The following is a 21,425-nucleotide window of genomic DNA, read 5'->3' on the forward strand; positions in this document are numbered from 1 at the left end:
TCAGACTTTTACTTGAAAAGAAAAACAGTGACACCACCGCCACCTGTCCTACTGATTTCCCAAAATAACTAGGAGGATTTGAACAAGACAATATACCTTATCAAAGGCCATATAAAGTTTTTACGGTATATCATCCTCCACCCTCATCGTTAGGAAAGACATATAATGTAGGACATAGATCGTACTATGATTTAATTTCCATCTAAACTTAAAAAATTAACACAAAAAATACAGGTTAGAAATGGACAGGAGATATAATCTATCTGGTAAGAAGTCAGATTACAGGGTCAGACAAAGCTAGATTTGCATCCTAATTTGGTGAGTTAGTTATCATTAACAATCACTGAACTTCAATTTTCTCATCTATAAAATGGAAATAAGAACTTGACCAGTTTCTCTGAGAACTAAGATATGGATGATAGTAAACATGTGTCTACCTGTGTGTCTAAGTGCATGTCTACCTATATATCTATGTGTATGTCTACATGTGGCTATCTACCTGTATGTCTCCTGTATGTGTTACTATGTATGTGTATCTACCTGTGTGTGTCTATGTGTGATATATAAAATGAACAACACACTCAAGACAAAGGAAAAAATGGAAACATTCCACAGCAAGTCGACAGCACATATGTGTGTGCTACCCTCCTAATTATTTGAAAGGGGCCTTTGAGATGCCCGAATGAGTACAGTGTGCTCTTGGTATGTGCTAGGAGTTAAAATACCTGTGAAAAAAAAGAAGGTGTATTTGGGAACAAACTCCTGCCCTCACTCCACCCCCACATACTGTCCCAGGCACCAGGCCTGAGGGGGCCAAGAAGGCAGGAGCAGCAGTGAAGCTGCACTGGGCTTCTTCCTAGTTTCTCAAGACCATTCTTCTTGCTTCCGCAGATGAAGATTTCTGATGCCATAAAATCTGTCTTACCCCTTCTTCCCTTCCAGAAAGGAGAGCAGGGCCAGGCAGGCAGGCACACAGCTCCTTAGCGGGAAGGGTGGTGGTTTATCTTGCAAGCCCCCATTAATGGAAAAATTCACAACGCTGAGAGGCTCACAGGGTTGACCCACCCACCTTGGTATGAACTGGCTGAGCTACTTCTCCTCTTGCAGTCTCAGCTTCCTCTTCTGCAACATGAAACAGTCATAAGTACTTCACCTTTCTGTTATAAAAACCAAGTGAGATAATGCCTTTGCAAGTACTTTGCAAAATATAAAGTGATATATAAATGTTATAATTTGGGTTGTCATCATGAGCAATCCACATGTACCCTGAACTGGTGTCCCAGCAACAACCCTTACTGATAATTTTCTTTTAAAAAATTAGGGAAGCAGGTAAAAGCAACTTTAATCCAGATGTTGGGGGGAAAAAACTTTTTTCAAAAAGTAAAACATTAATCACAATACAAGTTTCCTGATGCTCAATTAATGAAAGAAATTTAAGCCAGTCAAGCCCAGGTGATGACTGCAATAAAACGGAACTATGAAGATAGCATTCTTATACACAACATCATGAAACACAAAGGAAATAATAAACGGAGAACATATAACTTATTAAGAATCTTATTACTTTTTTGAAAATTGTACTTGAAAACAGAAATCACTGAGGTTAAAAGAGAAGGAAAAAATACTAGCAACCAAGATTATGAAAAGTAAAACCAAACTTTTCAACAGTAACACCTAAAAGAAATAAGCAAAATTTGGCTTATGAGAGGTTACTTTTTAAGTTCTTGTGAAATTCTAAATAATGGAAACTATCTTAAAAATATAAAAAGAGTTATTATTTACTGAATTTTAATGTGTACCCTAGAGGGTATATTTGTGTCTGAGATAAGATGGCATCTGTGGGCCACATGACCAACCACAGGGACATCCAAACTCACTGCCTCATACTCACACAGCTTCTGCAGACATGTGCCCACTCGTTCATTTCACCATCACCCACATTACAGACCCCACACCTGGTGCCTTACCCGACCGATAGCGCTCATCTCGTGACCCTGAGGACCTTCGGCGGTGATAGCGAGAGGCAGAGGAAGGAGTAACTGGAGCCCGGCGCTCTGGAGGCAACGCTTGATCCACTCCTGGGTTAATGAGGAAAACAACAAAGTAAGGAGAGGTTTACTGGCAGCTGGAGTTAACTTATTTTGCAAAACAAATCATTTGGTAGAATAAATCTCTGACTCTCTGCTTTCCCACAGCCAAGCTGAAGCACACAGGGGAGTGGGCATGGAGGGCTGGGACATCCTGGACAATGAACAGGAAAGGAAGAAGTATCCGGGGTAGGGCACGACTCAGGGCCCCGACACTACAGCCTTCAGAAACACCGGTCCAGGCTCCTTCACGTCACAAATGCCTGTTATGTCATGTGCCGTGATGCAGAGTAAGCTACAAGCAATAATTCTTTAAATTACATTTATCATTAAATTAAAAGCAACTGCAAATAAGTCTTAAAGGATATTTTAATAATATAATCCAGGTAACCAGGATGGAGCATAAACTTTCATCTTTGTTCATTCAAAATTTCAAACTCTCTGCAATCTGACTCCATTTGATGCTAAACAACTGAACAAGTTGTATTTCAATATGGCTTTGAAGAATTACCAAAACTGTTTACATGGTCAGATAAAAATGATTCAATGATACTGGCCAAAAGCTGACCTAACTCTAACAATCTTGATACCTATTCAGAACTAGAGTAGTCAGAGGCACAATTTAGATAAAACTAGGTACTACGGGAAAGACGTAATCACTACAGTTCAGAAATAAAGTAATTCTGAGCCCTGAGTATTAAAGATTAATGGTTGCTTCTTCAGAAAAGGGTTAGTAATGCTCAGGAGAAAGTAAACCAGAAAGAGCAATTTTAGCAAAAAACTGTCTGGTCCCTGGTTTTCTGTGATGGCTCCATGAGAGTTAGCTATTCGTCCCTGAGATTTAATATCCCTCCTATGCTGGTGATTTCTGAACCTCACTTTTTAATGGAATGTTTGTGGGCCCTACATATTACGTTTGCTATGTTAGAACTGCACAAAAGACACCTGCACTGCAGGCCTGGGTTAGGTTCCATGGTTTTTCATCTAGCAAGCGTATTAACACTGCTAATTAACAGTCCTTGTCACTGAACTGTTCACAGCTCCAAGTCTCCTCCAGCTACTGTCTCAAATCTTTTAAAAAATTACTTTGTATTTTTGTCAAACAGATGCACAGAATTTATGAAATCAAAGACTACTATTAAGTCTCATAATGAAAACAGCAGTTACCTGGTATTTACGTTCATATTGAACCTTAGAATTCTAAACAAAATTATTTGTAAATTTAAAAATTTTAAAATTTGTATAAATATATTTATTTGAAAATTATATTCATTGCCTTTCCTGTCAATTATTGTCAAGAAGTTAAATTATTAAATGTCATTCTGATACTATAATCTTTATGTAAAATCTGTTTATTTTTTTCTTTTCTCCTGTGTCAACTTTTATAACTTTTCCTTTAATCCCACTGAAGGAGATGCAAGCAAGCGTTTCTTCCTATGGCAGGGGCGTCACCAGATCTACTTCCAGTAGGTCTTTTACCTGGGCTGTTCCGTTTACCCAAAGAAGAGACGTCCAGTCTCCTGTACTGTGACTAAACACAGTGTTCACAGTGTTTAGCTGGAGCTATTCTCACTCTCCAGCACATGCGCTCTGATTCAGGGCCTCTGGGTGCAGTACTGCCAGGTGTCCCCAACTCCAGAGGCTCTTAGTTCCCTTTCTCCAGAGAGCAAACATCTCTGGGGGAATGGGGAGGATGTGGATCGCCTGTTCCCTAGATGCCATGCCTACCCCCACCCCCCGCCGTAGTTTCATCAGCACCTTCATCTGCTGCCTTCCTCCCCTTGGCTAAATAAGGAGCCTCTAATTATCTACCTTATATAGCTTAAAAACACACCACTATTTCTCCCATTCTCTTGTCCTGGGGATTTATACTTTATCCATTTACTGACATCGTAGTGCAGCTCTGGGAAGAAGCAGAGCTAAATGTACACCTTTGAGCTGCTGAGGTTAAACAGTGCCTGATACACACACACACACATCTAGCTTTCAATCTCAGTAGTTACCCATCTAGTTCTTTCAAATACGCTTTTTGGAATTAATTTCAACCTTGACCCCTTCCAGGTCCCTAGGTTGTCATATACTTCCTCTGGGAAGTGTAGTCATAGCACTTACAGACCAGCTATACAGAGTTGTAGGTTAGTTCTCACCTGTTGCAGTCCCTACACATCTGTCTTCAGAAAGCTAAGTCTGCATACAAGCACTGTGAACATTTACTCTCATAGGCTGAAAAATAGAGCTTACAACCCAAGTTTTAAAAAGAAATGAATAAATTAGACAAAAGGAGAATAGCTTCAACAGGTCACCAGCAACAGGACATTAAAAGAGACTAAAATATAAGTGTGCATATTTCAATCATTAGTTTTTATCTGACCTCACTGTAAATGAAATTTGAGGTAGCTTAAAGGTACCTCAGTCACATATGCAACTCCAAATTAGAATGACCTGGTACCACAAGAGAAGCCGGGGTAGTATAACCCATGGCCCATGACCCACAGTAAGAGGAGCTGACCACATGCTGCTGCTGGGATGGGCTCCCTCCTGGTAAGGCTAATCACGAATAATTAGTAAAACACATAATTACAACACAGTACTCAGCACTGCTGAGGTCTCACATTCAGGCACGATTGAAAACTAGCTCAAAGGAAAGCCACAAGATGACCAGTGTGTCTACGACACAAGGTGAGGCATCCCAAGGAAGGTGGGTGGGGTAACTGTCCAGAAACACGCAACGCAAGGGGGATAAAAAATTCTCCTCAGGCAAAAATGAGACAGAGATCAAGACTGGATCTCTTCTCCGACAAACATCTATTAAGCACCACTAGCTTCAGATCCCACACAAATTGAGAGGAAATGCACTGGGGACACCGCCATGCTCTGGAGCTGGAGCCCCATCTGCTGCCATCACGATCTGACCCTGAGCCTCAGTTTCCCATCTTTAGGCAGGACTGATAGGAACAGCCAACGCTTTACAGCAGTGCAAGCACTTTATATTTACTAATTTATTAACATAGGCATATGACATAAGTTTCTGCCATTTCACTGAGAGAAAATGCAGGCCCAGAACTGGGTCTTGAACTCAAGCAGTCTGTGCCACTCTCACTACTGCCCTTCCATTTGTGATGGGCATCCTTTCCTGGTGCTCCTGGGCACCTGCTGTCACTCAGAGCCCAAGCAGAGGCCAGGCCCTTGAAGCGGAGGCTACGTGCTGTTCAGTGCTGCACTCCAGGTGCAATGATCACTGGTTACATGGACCAAGTCCAGCTGGTACTTTGAATCCATGGAGAGGTATTTTTGTGATCTCACCACAAAACTACTGTTCAAGAGCATTCTTATAAAGAGAGATGGAAACTGCTACAATTCCAGACTGCTGCCCAGGAACAAACTCAGAGCAGGTGAAAACTGCTGAGGTTGTGTGACATGAAGGTGTGCACACATCGATCCTTGCTTGGGACAGGGGCAGGTTAAGAGCCCAGAGAAGGCAATGACTGATTCGCTGTCTGCCTCTGGCCAAGTGCTGCCCCTGGCTCACAGGAGGGTCTCAGGAAGCACTGCTGAACCAGTAAGTGAAATTTTCAAGGCTCGTGCAGAGTGCTGCAACTCATCAATTCATATACTACAATCTCAGAGAGCTTCTGTTTCCTCTAGAATTGCCACGGGACTGTAAATAAAACTCCTCATCAGAGGAAGAAGACCAGAGGTGCATAAGAGGAAAAGAGGAAACAAAAGGACAGCACAGGAGAGAGCAAAACACACCTCGTCCCGCTGCTGAGCGTGCGCCTTCCTGGGCCCTCACACTTCTGCACATGGCACCCCACCTCTCCACTCCCTCAAACACCTCCATCCCCTGGGACTCCTCTCTTCCCCACCCTACACTTTATCCTCAAGGTTAGAAAGGTCACCAGGCTTAGCGCCCAGCCCTGCCCGGGCGCCTTCACAGTCACACGCCACCTGCAGCTCCCAGCACCCTCTCTGCCACCAGGGCCACTAGAGCCCGGAATGTCAGTCTCTCTCTTCAATCCAAGCAGTGCTCTGACTGGTTCACGTCTCTACACCCTGTGGACCACAGAACCGAGCCCTAAGCTCCTTCCCTGACTGCCAACCTCCCTCCACCACACCCTCCTCGCCAGCCACCTCCCACTCGTGCCTCCAGGTTCCTGTCACACAGAAACACTCTTCCCAAGTTTTTGCCCTGTCCTATCGCTATTCACTCCTCCAAATGCTTTTTTTCCCATCCATATGTAAAAACTTTGTTTAAGCCCAAGGGAGAGAAAGCAGAGAAATAAGCCATTTTTATTAGAACTTCAATTACTTCTAACACATGTTTAAGAAAGGTTCCCCCAAACTAACATAATATTGTAAATCAACTTTACTTCAATAAAAAAAGAAAGGTTCCCCAAAGAAAATCCTAACAATATAGTTCTGGCACCTAAACAACCCACCAATTTCAGATTATTAAATAAATGCAGATATTTCATTAACGCTATGGTAAACTAGATAATAGAAATCACAATAATCCTCCTATTAACCTAAGAATAAGGCCCACAGGGGCTGGTCCATTCACCCAGACACAATGGTGCACTACAGGCCAGAAGACCTGCAGTATAGACACCTGCCAGAAAAAGTATTTCTAAATTCAGACAGTAAGGGAAATACACTGAAAAACCTTGGTTTTCAACATATTTTTAAAAGAAATCATGAAGGATGTGTACGAGATAACCTGCATAAAAAAGTATATAAGATTTAAAACAAACATCTTGATTCAAATTCTGGTCTTATTTTTACTAATTGCGTAATGGGACAAATCGCGCAGCCTCTGAACCTCGGTTCCCACATGTGTTGGGGTGCAGCCATGGACACATTAATACAGGAGTGACTGCTACTCCCAGGACCCTCACCGTGACCCAAGGCTCTCTGCTCCCTGCACACAGCATTCGTGGATCTCAGGGTCCCTCGACCTCACCGGGCACCCAAAGGGCTCTCACTTAAGTGAAAACATGCTTTAGGCAGTTGGTAAAACTGACAAGGATTTTTCCATATTTCAAGTTTGTACAAAAACAATTTTTGAATTGTCCCATTCTCTTCTAGCACCTAATTATACTTTCCTTCACACAACAGCACTTATTTCTAACGTAAGTACCATCAAGGAGTTTGCCAGAAAATAAACAGGACAACTGTAGTACAGGTGAGAAATTTACTACATTCACTTCATACTGACGCAAATGAGAACAGCACAAAAGAGACAGAAATCTCACCATCAGCACTGTAACATCTCCCTGACCATGCTGACCATGCTGGCCCGATTCTTACATTACTGTCCCTCTTGTGTCTACCTTACCCTCCATTCCCATGAAGCCTTGCAATAAATCAGTATAAATTTGCTAACCATTTTCCTATTCATGTTTGAATTTTCGTAGGGACTCATGCCTGGAAAAGTACAGATGACCTGGAGTTCAGGGTTTCACAAGAGCCCCTACCATCATGCATCTGTGTCTCATCCCCACATCCCAGCACTTGGCTTTGCTCAGCAGGGAAGTTCGGAGGCAATGAGAGTATATGGTCAGGATCAGGGCTTCGGATTTCTGCGTTTTCCTTATAGATTGTCCACAAAAACCCATATGAGCCAGACCCAAAGTAGACACCACTCTCCCTGCTCCATGCCCAGCTCCACCTTCCGTAGAGTCTCAGCTGTTCCCTGTTAACTACTGGTGTCTGGGGGAGGAACCTGATTGGTTCATGCCACCAAAAAGAAGAAGAAACCCATCAATAATCACCAGCTGTGTGTGATAAAATAAGAATACTACTTAGACAACTGAGAGTAGCAAGCTGTGTATCAAATCATGACCAGGGCTTACCTAGGATACAGGTCATTTACCTTTAGGTGATGAAAGTTCATTTCCTATAGCAACTCAGTCTGGAAAGAATTCATGCTAAGTCGCAGGCCACCCTGATTTAACTACTCATATTTCTCTTTTTCTGGCATTTAACTTTGCAGGCTACACCCCATCCATCATGAACAGATGGCATGGCCGAAGAAGTCCCCTAGGACCAGCTCTGTGTCCCTACAACCCAGGTCAGACAGGCAACACACTGCTGTGCCCAGGGAAGTGAGGGCTGCATTTTGGGAGACAAACTCTGTGGCAGGATGAAAATATAGACCAAACTGTGCACCTGGCACCAGAGAAGCAGAGCAGTTGTTAATGTGAAGAAGCAGAACCGATCAACCACAGCAGTGCCAGTAAGCTTCATTTTCTGGAGAATATAAAACACAACGGCCTGTCCTAACCCCAGGGATCAGGCAAGAAATCCTTGTCGAAGTGACACTGCACTGAGCTTTAAAAGATGCACAGGTACAGGCAGAGGGCACAAGCACGTACAGAATGCCTCACATGCAGTGTGACATCGGATGTAGGCTGGAGGAGGTGAAGAGAGGTCAGGCTGCTATCCGTGAAGCCCTTCTGATGCAGACGAGTCTGCACTCCGGGTGGGGCCGTCTGCCTTCTCCAAAAGAGCAAAAGTGGACAATAAACTCGCCCTAACCAAGAGAGGCTCCTCTCTGAGTAGGCTGTTCACGTGGATCCCACAGCCGATCCCCAGCGAGCAGGAAGGAAACAGACAGACTTGCCCTCTGGTCACGGTAGCCGAATTCACCAAGATTTTCACAACTACACAGTCACAGTAAGTCCTTGTAACTGAGCACAAGACGCTTGCTGTTGGAGGAGAGGCGAGATGGGCCTGGAGAAGACTGGATCTATATAAATCACTCACCACTCAGAAACATTTGATGCCAATCACGTGGAAAGTAATATTTAGCCAATACATGCATCATGAGAATAGAGGGACTATTTGGTCAAGGAAAGTTTCACTATTTATGGTAATGTTGGAATGTTACTACCTCACATCACCATGGCCTTGTCATGAAAGCAGTGAAGACTCATATAGAAGCTAACACCACGTGATTAAGATACCCCTGGAGAGAGTGGTAGAGAGTGGACTTTATCTTCTATTTTCATAAATTTTATCAGGTTCAGAGACTAATGAAAAATATATAGTTTCAAAGACTAATTAAAAACTGCAAGACAACTAGAACCAAGTAAGTTCTCCTGAATAATATTTCTCTTTGATAATGATTTTCAATATATTCTGACCCCTTACTTCATTAAATACATAATTTTCTTTTTTCTTTCTAGCTCTGGCACACTTTCCCTCATCCAGCTTTAGGTGAGCATTCAACACTGTGCTCCCTGAAAACAGCGTATCTTTGACTGGGTTCCCCAGTCACTCACTTCTGTGCAGAGAAGAAAATCAGGAAAAAGCCTGCTTCCCCAGCACTTTGCCTCGGATGGGGTAATGCTTGGGAGCTCAGACTAGGGTGCTCAGCTGTTGCTGAAGGCTGTGGAAGCCATCCTAATTCATAATCGTGTGTCCCAAACAAATCTCCAAAGTATATTTGAAATATCTTTAGAATACTTTCTAGAGAAGTCTTTAAACAATTTTTTTTAATATATAAATTTATTTATTTATTTATGGCTGCACTGGGTCTTCGTTGCTGTGCGCAGGCTTTCTCTAGCTGTGTTGAATGGGGGTTACTCTTCGTTGCGATGCGCAGGCTTCTCATTGCCGTGGCTTCTCTTGTTGTGGAGCGTGGGCTCTAGAGCACAGGCTCAGTAGTTGTGCTGCACGAGCTTAGTTGCTCTGTGGCATGTGGGATCTTCCTGGGCCAGAGCTCGAACCCATGTCTCCTGCATTGGCAGGTGGATTCTTAACCACTGCGCCACCATGGAAGTCCCTCTAGAGAAGTCTTAACTTTTTCTCTGATAAATAAAAATAATGTTAAAAAAAAAGAAGTTCATCAAAACACAAACTACTTTTAGAAAAGTGTATGGCAGGATAAGGGTAACTAAAAAGGAAAACAAGATATTTCTCATAAAGATCCTACACCAGGGCTTCCCTGGTGGCGCAGTGGTTGAGAGTCTGCCTGCCGATGCAAGGGACATGGGTTCGTGCCCCGGTCCGGGAAGATCCCACATGCCGCGGAGCGGCTAGGCCCGTGAGCCATGGCCGCTGAGCCTGCGCATCCGGAGCCTGTGCTCCGCAACAGGAGAGGCCACAACAGTAAGAGGCCTGCGTACCGCAAAAAAAAAAAAAAAAAGATCCTACACCAAAAGAATCATGTCTAAGACTGACCTAGTCAAGAAAGAATTCTCTGATTTAGATCCACGTGCTCTCCTTACTGCTTCCCAGAGACAGTCTTATACATGTGACCATTCATCCAGGGCAACTTCTCAGAAATACAGATCAGCAATAAGAACTGCAAAACTACCTGGGCATCTGGTCGCCCAATCCCAGCATCATGGGTGAACCTGCCTTCTCCTTCCCAGTGGGAATGGCGTGGCCACAAGGGCCAGGGAGCAGTGTTCCCAAGCAGCTCTCACAGCCTCACACATCCGCAGGTGCAGCAGTGAAGCATACAGAAATTGCGACGGGGCCCCTGCAGCTAATGCCCAACTCCACCGCCCGCCTACCACCGCTCCGCTCTTCCCCACACAGACAGGCATCACGCCCGTCAGCAGGCTGGCATGGAGAGGAGGGCAGAGCCACAGCGGAGAGACCCGGCTGGGTTCCCTCCTCTAAGATCCTGGGGGTCAACTGTGACATAACAGCTTAGTGTCTGTACCTGATTCTCAAACAATGCCTTTTATTTGAGGTAAAACCCTGAAGCTTATAAATGCTTATTCCTTATTGTACTAAAAGGCGCAATGAACTCATCTTTTTGGGCTTCTTATATTCAAAATATTGCTCACTAAAATAATTTTGACCTCTGAATAGGATCACGACCTCTAAGAATACACTCTATGATTAACTGGTTCAATTTTTCAATTTCAAAACTCCATAACTGCCCTCTGGAGATAGGAATACCACGGAGCTACAGACCTTACTCCCTGAAGCAGATCTCAGAGGCCAGGATTCATTAGAGTTCATCCTTCACCCAGGTCTCTGGCTATGAGACAAAGTTTAGCGGAATATCAACAATTTTAGGAAGAACTGTATGATCTGTCATGTATTCTTCTTTCTTGAGTGTTTTGTAAGTGGTGCTCCAAATGCAAAACTATGGTTGTAAAAACCGAGTATTATATTTTAATAGAAAACACTCAAAAACTGGGCCCTGAGTCAGCAGGATGATCATGGTCCGGGGTCTGTGACAAGCTCTTTGCCCAAGGAGCACTGTGGCCTCGATAAGTCGCACAAGTTCAAATGGAGAACAGGGGCTCAGAAACAGGACCTCCTATGTTCCCCCAAGGCTGAGCCCTCACTTCTGTTTAGAAAGGCATCAGGTGGACAGTCCATTGCAAACGTGCCCTGCCGTGGGGGGTGTGTGTGTGTGTGTGTGTGTCTCTCTCTCTCTCTCTCTCAGTTAAGTGCGCTCACCGAAACGAAAGTAAAACAGTGGCCGGTTTCCTGCGGTGCTGGCCGCCCGCTCTCTGACCGCGGCGTCTCGGATGTCACACACCCCGATGTTGCCAGCCTGCAGCATTCTTCTCGGGGCTCCTTCACTGTGCTGCAGTCTACACCGGACCACGGCAGCTCCATTCGCTGCTGTAACAAGTTGAAAAAAAACTAATTAATTCAAACTTTAGTTTTTTTTAAATTTGTTACAGCACCGAGCAGAGCGGCCGACCCCATGCAGAACAGCATAAAGAACATCAAAGGGACCACGCCACACAGGGCCACCCTCAGCGCTCAGCAACACGGGTCAGCCACGTTCCTGGCACTGTCACAGCTCCAGAGCCATCTTCTGGGAAGGTGCAGAACTGCTTCTGTTTCACTTTTGTTTGGTAAGGCACGGACAATAAAATCTAGCAACCCAAAGGGCCTACAGTCTCCCCGCCAGCCTTCCTCCAAGACCAGGAGGGGCCAAGTGCAGACAGGAATTCATCACAACAGCTCTGCTGGAGCACGAGAGGAGGAAAGCGGGGAGACCACATCTAGTCGTCTGCCCACGTGTGCTCTGAAGTCTCTCACACATGGGGTCAGCTAGACAACACACTTATGTTCCATCCACTCAGACAGCGCAGAGCTTCTTCCTTTTACAGACTAGACAGCAGGAAAACCCAGGCCGTCAGCTAAGGCAGGCCCACGCAGCCGGTCCATCTTTATGTTAACTCTCTTAAGTACCGAGAAAAGAAAGAAATCACACACAACCAAACAAAGCTAAAAAAGCAGCAGAAACTCAACACACAAGTTAAGTGTCCTGGAATGTGAGCCACAGGTGGGGACACTCCTTCTGCGCCCACAGCACTGGAGGCTGTGTCACAGCCCGGAGAGCCGGTGGGCCTGCGCTGGGCCTGCACATGCAGACTTGAACCTCTTCTAGCAGAAGCGGCTCAGCAGAGCTTCACATTTGTTCCAACACTGAACACTGGAGAGTCTATTTCTGTTGCTGTCCTTCCTCCTGGAGGACTTGTGTTAGCTTTAAGCCATTCCTAATGCCCAGAAAATTCTCAAGGTTGCCCTTGGGCTGAACTGAGCTTACATCAGAACGGAGTGTTACAACTGCAGCCCAGTATCATCTTCCTTTCCCTGAAATGTACAGAACCCAGCTTGAGGACAGAAATTCTACACACTTGCACACGTGCAAACGTTGGAATTAAACAGGATTTGTACTTGGGGAAGAATCCATTACGTTGACAATCACGTTTCAAGAAACAACCAACCTATACAATTTTATAATACCAGGCAGGATGTTACACCATTTTTCTAGATTTCTAGATTGGCCCTCCACCCCGCACCAATGACGTCAACGAAAACCTTGGATTAATTTAAACCATTATCAATAAATTTAACTTACTAAGACAAAAGTCATGTTTAAACCATAAATGCTCTCATATTTTTTATGACTGTAGCCATTTTAAAGTAATCAAACATATTACTGCAGCTCTATGAATAAAATACCTATTAAATTTATTAGGCACATTTATAGAAAAGTCGTATGTATCTTCTAAATTCACAAAATATCCTGCAATCACACAAAGGAGTAGGATGTGCCTAGTGCCACCTCAATGGCGTGATCTGCATGCAGACTGGGGACTGAGGGAGGACTTGTGCTCAGCTGTTCTCTCGCGTGTTACAGTTAACTCTTAAAATGGGATGCTTTATGCTACTCATCAAGGTTTACGTACTCGGAGGCTGGGGCAGGTAGGCTCCAATCAATTTCGATCTCTTCTTTTCATATCCTTTTTGTGTGATGTCACCTGTAAGAGAAGGAAAGGGAAGTTCAGAATGCTTTCACAGGTAGAGCTGAACACTCAACTGTGAAGACACAGTCACATCTGTGTGTGTCTTCTATTTCCTTATAATTATAATTTAAGAAGAAAGCACTTCATATCATTCACCTTGACATTTCCTCTGCTCACAAATAAATACTCATTTAAGTTATATAAAATCCTTCACTACGCGCACACATGCTTGTCCCTGGCCCCTTCTCACAAGGTTTTGGGTCTGATGGGGTCCAGAATTAGATTCTTGCAATCTTATTCACATCTGTGGGGCAGGAAACCTCCCCAATCTACACGGCTCTCATTAACTCAATCAACAATGGATTCTGCAGGTGTCTACCCCAGTGAGAGCTGGCCAAAACCACCACTGATTAGCATCTTCCTCCATTAATGAGACTTTTTTTCTTATCAGGCGTGTCGGTCCCAAGGACTATACTTACTGCTAGCGTATTTTTGAAAATAAGTGTCTAAGATGAAATGAAACAGTAGATAAAACAAAGCAAGAGAACATAGGACCTATGGAATCCAAAATATATGAGAAAGAAGCTTATCAATAAAACAGGAATTAAATTGCTGATGCCAGAGATTCAAGAGCCATTGCTAGGCTGGCATTTTCCCCAAGTGCCAAGTACCTGGGACAAATAACCTTTATGACGTGCAACAGCCTTTCCCAATTACAAGCTCGAATGTACCCAAAATGCTGATTCGTGCCCTTGAATTTTTCTGAAACTGTTAATTTTTTTCCTAATATTCTGACCAAGCCATCATTCCTAAAAGAGCTAAACACTAAAGTTTCAATAAAAATACAGCAAACAAATGAAAAGTTATAATGAGTCACACACAAGTTGCTGAGTCCGCTTTTCCTGGTGGTGGTGCTCGCTACATTTGATCAAACCAGAGGGCACCCTGACCCAACCAGCTCACAGCTCACTGCAGTCTTGTCCAGCCCACGAAACACATGACTAGTTTATGCACATGGAGCTGTAAACAACACAAATAAATGAAAACACAGCCCGCTATTGACTATTGAGCATTTTTGGTGCTAAAACACACTGACCGCTCTTTGAAGACAATAAAACTACAAGAAAGCTATTTTTTGTGCTAATTGTGCTGCTGCTCAGCATTTTATAAACTCAAAACTAGTTTGCTCCCTGAGGGGTTGCCTAGAGGAAAACAGAAGCACGAGACAGGGAAAGGAGCACGTGTGTGGGGGGTGTGTTGGTGGGAAAAGCACATACTGGCCTGTTGGGAGGCCACCTGAGCACAGGGTAGACACCTACTGTTTACCGGGTGTTTCCCTCCAGTGCTCTCCTTTTCCCAGCCAACCCCACAGCTGCTCTGCACAGTCCTGCCATCAAATCCTAGCCTGATGAACGAGCTCCGTCCAGCTTGTTCTTCACCCAAAGTTCAGCTTAAGTTTTGAGGAGAAGATCAAGATGGCAGAGCAGGAAGATGTGGAGCTCACCTCCCCCCATGAACAAATCTAAACTACATCTACATGTGGAACAATTCTCACTGAAAACTAACTGGAGACTGGCAGAAAGACTCCTGTACAACTGGGGCTATAAGAAAGAGCCACATGGAATAGGGTAGGAAGAGAAGTGATCTGGTCAGGAGCTGTGCCCCACGGAGGGGACTCAGAGGAAGAGGGAGATCACAGGAGCAGAGATCTGCCCTGGGGAGTGAGCGGTTTGGCCACAGATCAGGCTCCCTGGTCCTGGGGTCTGACACAGTGAAGATGAGTGCCCTTGGCTGGTTGGAGGGCCCATGGACTAACGGGAGGGCTGTGGGAAGCCTGGGCTCCACGGTGAGGAGTGTGCACGCCGGCTTGCTCCCATGCAGGGTGGAGCGAGGGCTGCTCCAGCAGCTGCTGGTTTCCCATAGCCTCAGCCAAGCGACCGCTCCAGTCCCGCTTGCTTCATGATGGGGAGAGGGCCCAGCTGTAAGACTCAGAGCAGCTCAGACCCAAAGCAGCGACTGAGTGGGGTGGCGGCAACCACTAGCAGCGCTTACACAGGTGGCGAGTCAGAAGCAGCCCTGACCTCTGTCAGTGGCCAAACCCCCCAACCCCGCTGAGAGCCCACACAGGCACCTCTTGCTTCAGCACTGCTGGGGCGACGCGACTGGTGCGGGGAGCGTGGAAAACATACACTTAAAGGGAATGGAGCCGGCTTGGAACTGACCCTCAGGGCTTCTGCTCCAGCAACTTGGGACCTGGCCCGGCCCCAACAGGATGTTGATGCCATCGAGCAGAGGGGAAGCCCAGCTCACACCTGGCTGCAGCCCTCACCCCTCCATCTTCAGCCCCTCCTCCTAAAAGTTGAGAGCTGCCAGCACACCCTGGGGGTAAGACATGACTTGTGCTCACAACAGATAATGAAGCAAAAATAAACAAGTTACCAGATAAAGAATTCAAAGCATTAGTAATAAGGATGCTAACTAAACTTGGGAAAGGAATAGATGAACATGGTGAGAATTTTAGTAAGAAACTAGAAAATATTTTTTTAAAAAAGAACCAGTCAGAATTGAAGAATACAATAAGTGAAATGAAAAACACACTAGAAGGAAAGAAAAGCAGATTAGGTGATAGTGAAGAACACATAAGTCATCTGGAAGATAGAATAATGGAAATCACACAAGAAGAACAGTAAAAAGAAAAGCAAATTTAAAAATGAGAACAGTTTAAACAATCTCTGGGACAACATCAAGCACACTAACAACCACATTATGAGGTTCCAGAAGGAGAGATAGAGAAGAGGGTAAAAATGTATTTGATGAAGTTATGGCTGAAAACTTTACAAACCTAAAGAAGGAAACAGATATCCAGGTACAGGAAGCACAGAGAGTCCCATCCCAAACAAGATGAACTCAAAGAGACCCACATCAAGGCATATCATAATTAAAATGGCAAAAGTTACAGATAGAGGATTCTAATGGCAGCAAGAGAGAAACAAAGAGTCTCATTCAAGGGAACCCCCATAAGGCTATCAGCTGATTTTTCAGCAGAAATATTGCAGGCTAGAAGGGAGTGGCATGATACATTTAAAGTGCTGAAAGGTAAAAAACCTGCAACCTAGGATACTCTACCCAGCAAGGTTACCATTCAGAATTGAAGAAGAGATAAAGAACTTCTCAGACAAGCAAAAACTAGAAGACTTCATCAATACTGAAGCTACCCTAAAAGGAATGTTACAGGATCTTCTCTAAGTGGAAAAGAAAAGGCAACAACAAGAAGAATCTATAGGAAAAGAAAAATCCCACTAGTAAAGGCAGACATATAGTAAAGGCTGAGGATCAACCATTTAAGCTAGTAGAAATATTAAAAGACAAAGTTCAGCTCAAGTTTTAAAAATTTCTCAGATGAACATTTAAGTATTGGGGGGGGGGGTCCCTCCCTTGAAGCCAACCTCAAAGGACACTCACTATTCACTCTCATTTTAAATGTGGTCTTCCTTTGGAAAGCTCCAGCTGTTAAGATCCTGGCCTAAAGGAACACAGGCGCTTTCCGCGTGAAGCCACAGCTCCTCTTTAAAGGGGAGATGTTAATATCGGCCTCACAGGGGCGTCCACTCAGGATCCTGATCCCACAGACTCAGAAAGGCTGGGTGGGAGGCGGAGTCAGTACCTCCACGCAGGTGTTCTATTTCAGCTCCACTACTAAATCATGCCACTAAGCAGTCAGCTCGGAGAACCTCCAGATATGACTCAGAAATCCCAGGCTGCTATCATCTTTCGAAACCTAGAAGAGGGAAAGGGAGACACTATTTATTGAATAACTTCCACACCCCACGAATTTTATCTAAATCACAGGTTGGAAAACTGCAAATCCAGCCTGTGGGCTGTTTTTGGAAATAAAGTTTTACCAGCACACAGCCATACTCCCTGGTAAGCACCACAACACACAGCGTGCAGCCTGCATAGCCAGAAGTATTAACTACACGGCCCTGTCCTACGCGTCCTAAATAATCTCTTTTAATCCTTATAACAACTGATGTTACAGGTAAGAAATCGAGGTGCAAATAATGGTTATGTTTCTTGCCCAGGCCCCCAGATCTATGAAGAAAACCACCTCTGTCCAAGTCCAAAACTTCTCCCATGAAAGCCACACCTAGAGTCTCCACTCGAGCCTCCACTCTGTGACCACTGGTCAGCATTCTTGCCACCGGATGTCCTGTCCAGCTCTCTGCCTGATCCGGACGCCCTCCTCAGGGACAACCTCTCACCCCACTGCCTGTTTCCATGCCCCCAGCCCCTGCCCTGTCTCAGTGACATCCCAGCCTTGAGCTCTGGCCACACAGATTCCTGCACAAGTCTCATGAGGCCTCAGATGGCTGCTTACAGTCTGTTTTTGTAACATATACGAGTGGCTTATCTTCAAAGCCGGGCTGTGACACCTTCACGGGTCAGTGTCCTACAGAACCGAGTATGACCCCTCTGTTTTACAGACCAGGACTATGTATTGATGGAGTTAATCACAAATGAGCAGCAGACACCAACATACAGAAAGACTGCAAATAAGTGACTGGACAGATGCTGCATTCATAATCAGGGAAAGTGCCTGGTGATTATTTAACTGTTTGGTGGCCATGTGGGGAAAGGACAGAGGGAAATCGATGATTATTCCATTATTAAAGTGTGTGAAACACCAGCCTGGCTCACGTGTTACGTAAAGGATCCAGCGTCTGCGGCAGGAGCAGGTTCCTCAGGCGTCCCAAGCATCAGGGCTAAAATGTCCTCGCTGCGTTTCCTTTTCCACGCAGAAAGTCCAGTTATTTTTAACTCTGGAGCTACTTTAGCATCTGGTAGACTGAGGTCCAAAAGACTATCTATGTCAAACTCACTGCAAATTTATATAAGTAGGGCGATCTTGTGTTCTGAAGCAACCAATGAGGATAATATAGTAAGACAGATAAGAGAGGTAGATGAATGGAGATAGAAAGAATAAATTGAAAGGATAGATAGACGACTGATAGAAGGAAGGAAGATAGATGAAAGATGGGTAGGAAAGACAGAAGCTGGCTAGCTTTACACACAACTCCATCCACCCAGAGCCCCTCCTTCGTTTCTGCCTGAGGTTGACCTACAATCAGTGCCATGGTATCGCCATGGAAACACACAGTGTTTCTCTTCACTTTACATCCATTCAGGCTAAAGCTGGATTGCTTTAGCATCCAACTTTGGCTGCTCCTCCCCTCTGCTCCTCACTTTGGATCTGTAATGAGCACACAGTCTTCAGGATGAAACTCTGTAAACTCAATGCAGAAAGGCTATGAGAGAGAGGAACCCTACTCCACATCACATTTCTAAGCAAGACTTTATTAAAACCTATCAATCTATAAAGACTATTCCATGGTTTACAGCAGGTTAATTAGTATTCTTTCAACCTGTAAGCTAAAAGAACACTATCAAGGAAACACGTAGATCACTTCGCCCATGCTGCGTCTACATTTTGCTCCTTGAAAAGGCGCAAACAGTTGCTGATGTTAAAGGACATGGACCACAGGATCCCTTGCTTGAGAATTTCCCATACAAAATTCCAAAGAGTGTATTTTCCATGCTTTGATACTCAAGACACCCATCTAACTCTCCTTTCATTTTAGGAATAAGAATGTATGACAGAAAAGTAAACACATAAATCATTTGTAACTTCAGTGAAGAGAAAATAAAAGTGATTTTTTGAGACACTTTCTACTTTATCAAAAACGTTATTTATATTATTATTCTTGGACAAAGAAGCTCCATAAGACCAAGAATTACAACAGTAGAAATTAAAGTTCTCATGTGTTCTGTAACAAAGGAAAGAGAGATTTACAGCCAAGTCATAAATTTGAACTGAAAATGCAACTCAAGTAAAGCCCCCAATGTACAGTTGAATCTCACTAAGACAGAGACCATTCTCCCCCCCGCCCCGCCCCCACCCTGGGAAGAATTCTTTTTCTTACTTATATTGTAGTCCAGAGTTTCCAGGCAAACCCTGAGTCTTAGAAAAGCGAAGGAAAAAACAGCCTAGGAAATGCAAGAAGGGAGGTGATACTGCAGCTCCTCTCTTTTTCCATCCTGGCCTCATTCTGGCAAACTTGGACCCCACAGGAATTTGCAGAGCCCTGTGGGTGTTGGGTCAGAATAGGACAACCCGTAGAGCCAGGAATACCCCCAAGAGGGGAGTGTGTGCCCCAGAGCCACCTCCACAGCTGGGTAAGCGCCGAGTAAACAGACCAGCCTAACAGGGATGGTTTCCATTCTTGGTGTCAGGAGTTTATTATTTAATGCTGGAACGAATGCTTTATATAACAAAGCAATCATTTCCATGTTTGGAATTTTATGGCTGTCAGGAACCTTCAGAACGCCTCTCTCCTAAGCCGCTGGCTTTATAAGGCTTAGGGAGCACCCTTGACGGCCTTCTCCCTCCCACCCAGCTGCTGGAGGCACATTTGTCATCTCTGTGGGAAGCTTTTCTTTTCTGCAGAGAGACTGTGCTGGCCTGGCAAGAACCCACCTGTCCAGGGGAGTAGAAGCAGGCAGACCGGGAACCTCTCCTCGCCCTGAACACAAACCATACGTCAGCTAACTTCTCTGGTCTCATCTTTCTCAGTGATAAAATATTGGTAATAACACCTATCACCTTCCACCGTAGTTGAAAAGATCAAATACACAGAACGTGAAACGTCTCAGAAAGCATGAAATAGGGAAGAAAACATAGTTTAAAAACCCAGCAAGTACTCATGTGGTACCTACTACACGTGCAAACTTGTGAAGGACACTACCAGGCTCCCAGGCGCGGCACCTGCTCCGAGTTGGGCGGGAAGAATTCCATGCTGGGCGAGCCAGCCAGCAGTACATGCGAAGAGCAGGATGGCTCCAGGGGACGGAGGCCGAAGGCAGCAGATGACAGAGTATCAGAAACCCCGAGGAAACTTGAAATCCCAACCTCTTAGGCATCCACGCGCTTCTCTTTTATCCCCGCCACAGTAACTGGACCTGGGGTGCCATCAGCTCTCCCTGTGTCGACCACACAGCGGCTCGCAGCTCTGGATCTCAGTCCCCAGCGCCCGCCCGCTCCCCACCCACTGACCTACCACTAGAAGGGTGGTGAGACCATGGGGCCTCGTCCTCGGAGCCTGGCGAAGGCTGCTCCGGGACTGCGCGCAAACCCATCAGCAGCACCTTCACGTCCTTCCAGAGCCTGGGCCCACATCTCGAGATGTCACATCACTTCCCAATTACTGTGTTTTCCTTTGTTACTATCTTACGACTGGATTTATCGCTCTTTCATTTTTCTCAGGTTTATGCCATATTTCCAATGTAAAATTTAGAAATTTGAGTTCTATAAGGATATTTTAAGTAAGGTAATCAGGATAAATATAAACCCTCCTCTAGGATTATAAAATCACCAACGCTTATTCAAATGCTCAGGATGATGGAAAAAAACTCTCAACATGATTGGGATTTGTACGTTTATGGGAATAACCATAAAGTTCCTCAAAACATTTAGTTAATGGCATGACCAGAAAGAAAAATATATATTTTAAATATGGACTATGTTGAAATCTTAACTCTAGCCAGTAAGGTCCGGATGTTACCACTTAACTTTGACACTTGTCAGAGTCAGGAAGGGTGAGTGCAGGTCTACAAACACAGGGGCACTCCCAGTTCCAGCATCTTTTCATCCTCTTACAGTCTTCCACAGAACAGAAGTTTTCATCTTGATGAAGTCCAATTTATCCATTTTTCATCTTAGGGACTGTGCTTTTAGTTTCAATCTAAGAACTCTTTGCCTCATCCTCAGATTTGAAGACTTCTCTATTTTGCTAGATGTTTTGTAGTTTTACATTTTACACTGAGATCTATGATCCTTAATTTTTGTATAAGGTGTGGGATTCAGGTCTAGATTTTTTTTTTTTGGCCTATGGATGTCCAATTCCTCCAATATGATTTATGGAACAGGTCATCCCTCCGCCATTGAATTGGTTTTGCTCCTTGGTCAAAAATTAATTGGGCATTTTGTGTAGGTCTGAGTTCCCCACCCCATTCCACTGCTCTGTGGGTCTAACCCACACTCTTGACA

General features: G+C 44.6%; 1 protein-coding gene across 4 annotated transcripts in view; it reads right to left on the minus strand.

Annotated features, from left to right (window-relative positions):
- The window catches only part of DIP2C (disco interacting protein 2 homolog C), a 359,569-nt gene that overhangs the window by 172,853 nt on the left and 165,291 nt on the right, over positions 1-21,425 (minus strand). For 2 of the 4 annotated variants that reach the window (XM_067699766.1, XM_067699759.1), the window contains exons 2-4: positions 13,265-13,336; positions 11,514-11,681; positions 1,968-2,078 (exon numbers count right to left, since the gene is read on the minus strand). In XM_067699766.1, coding sequence (XP_067555867.1) covers positions 1,968-2,078; positions 11,514-11,681; positions 13,265-13,336 — 351 coding nt within the window. The remainder of the gene's footprint in view (positions 1-1,967; positions 2,079-11,513; positions 11,682-13,264; positions 13,337-21,425) is intronic. The other 2 variants (XM_067699777.1, XM_067699787.1) reach the window with 1 other exon arrangement.

The sequence above is a fragment of the Pseudorca crassidens genome, chromosome 1, assembly GCF_039906515.1.
Source record: "Pseudorca crassidens isolate mPseCra1 chromosome 1, mPseCra1.hap1, whole genome shotgun sequence".
Lineage (NCBI taxonomy): Eukaryota > Metazoa > Chordata > Mammalia > Artiodactyla > Delphinidae > Pseudorca > Pseudorca crassidens.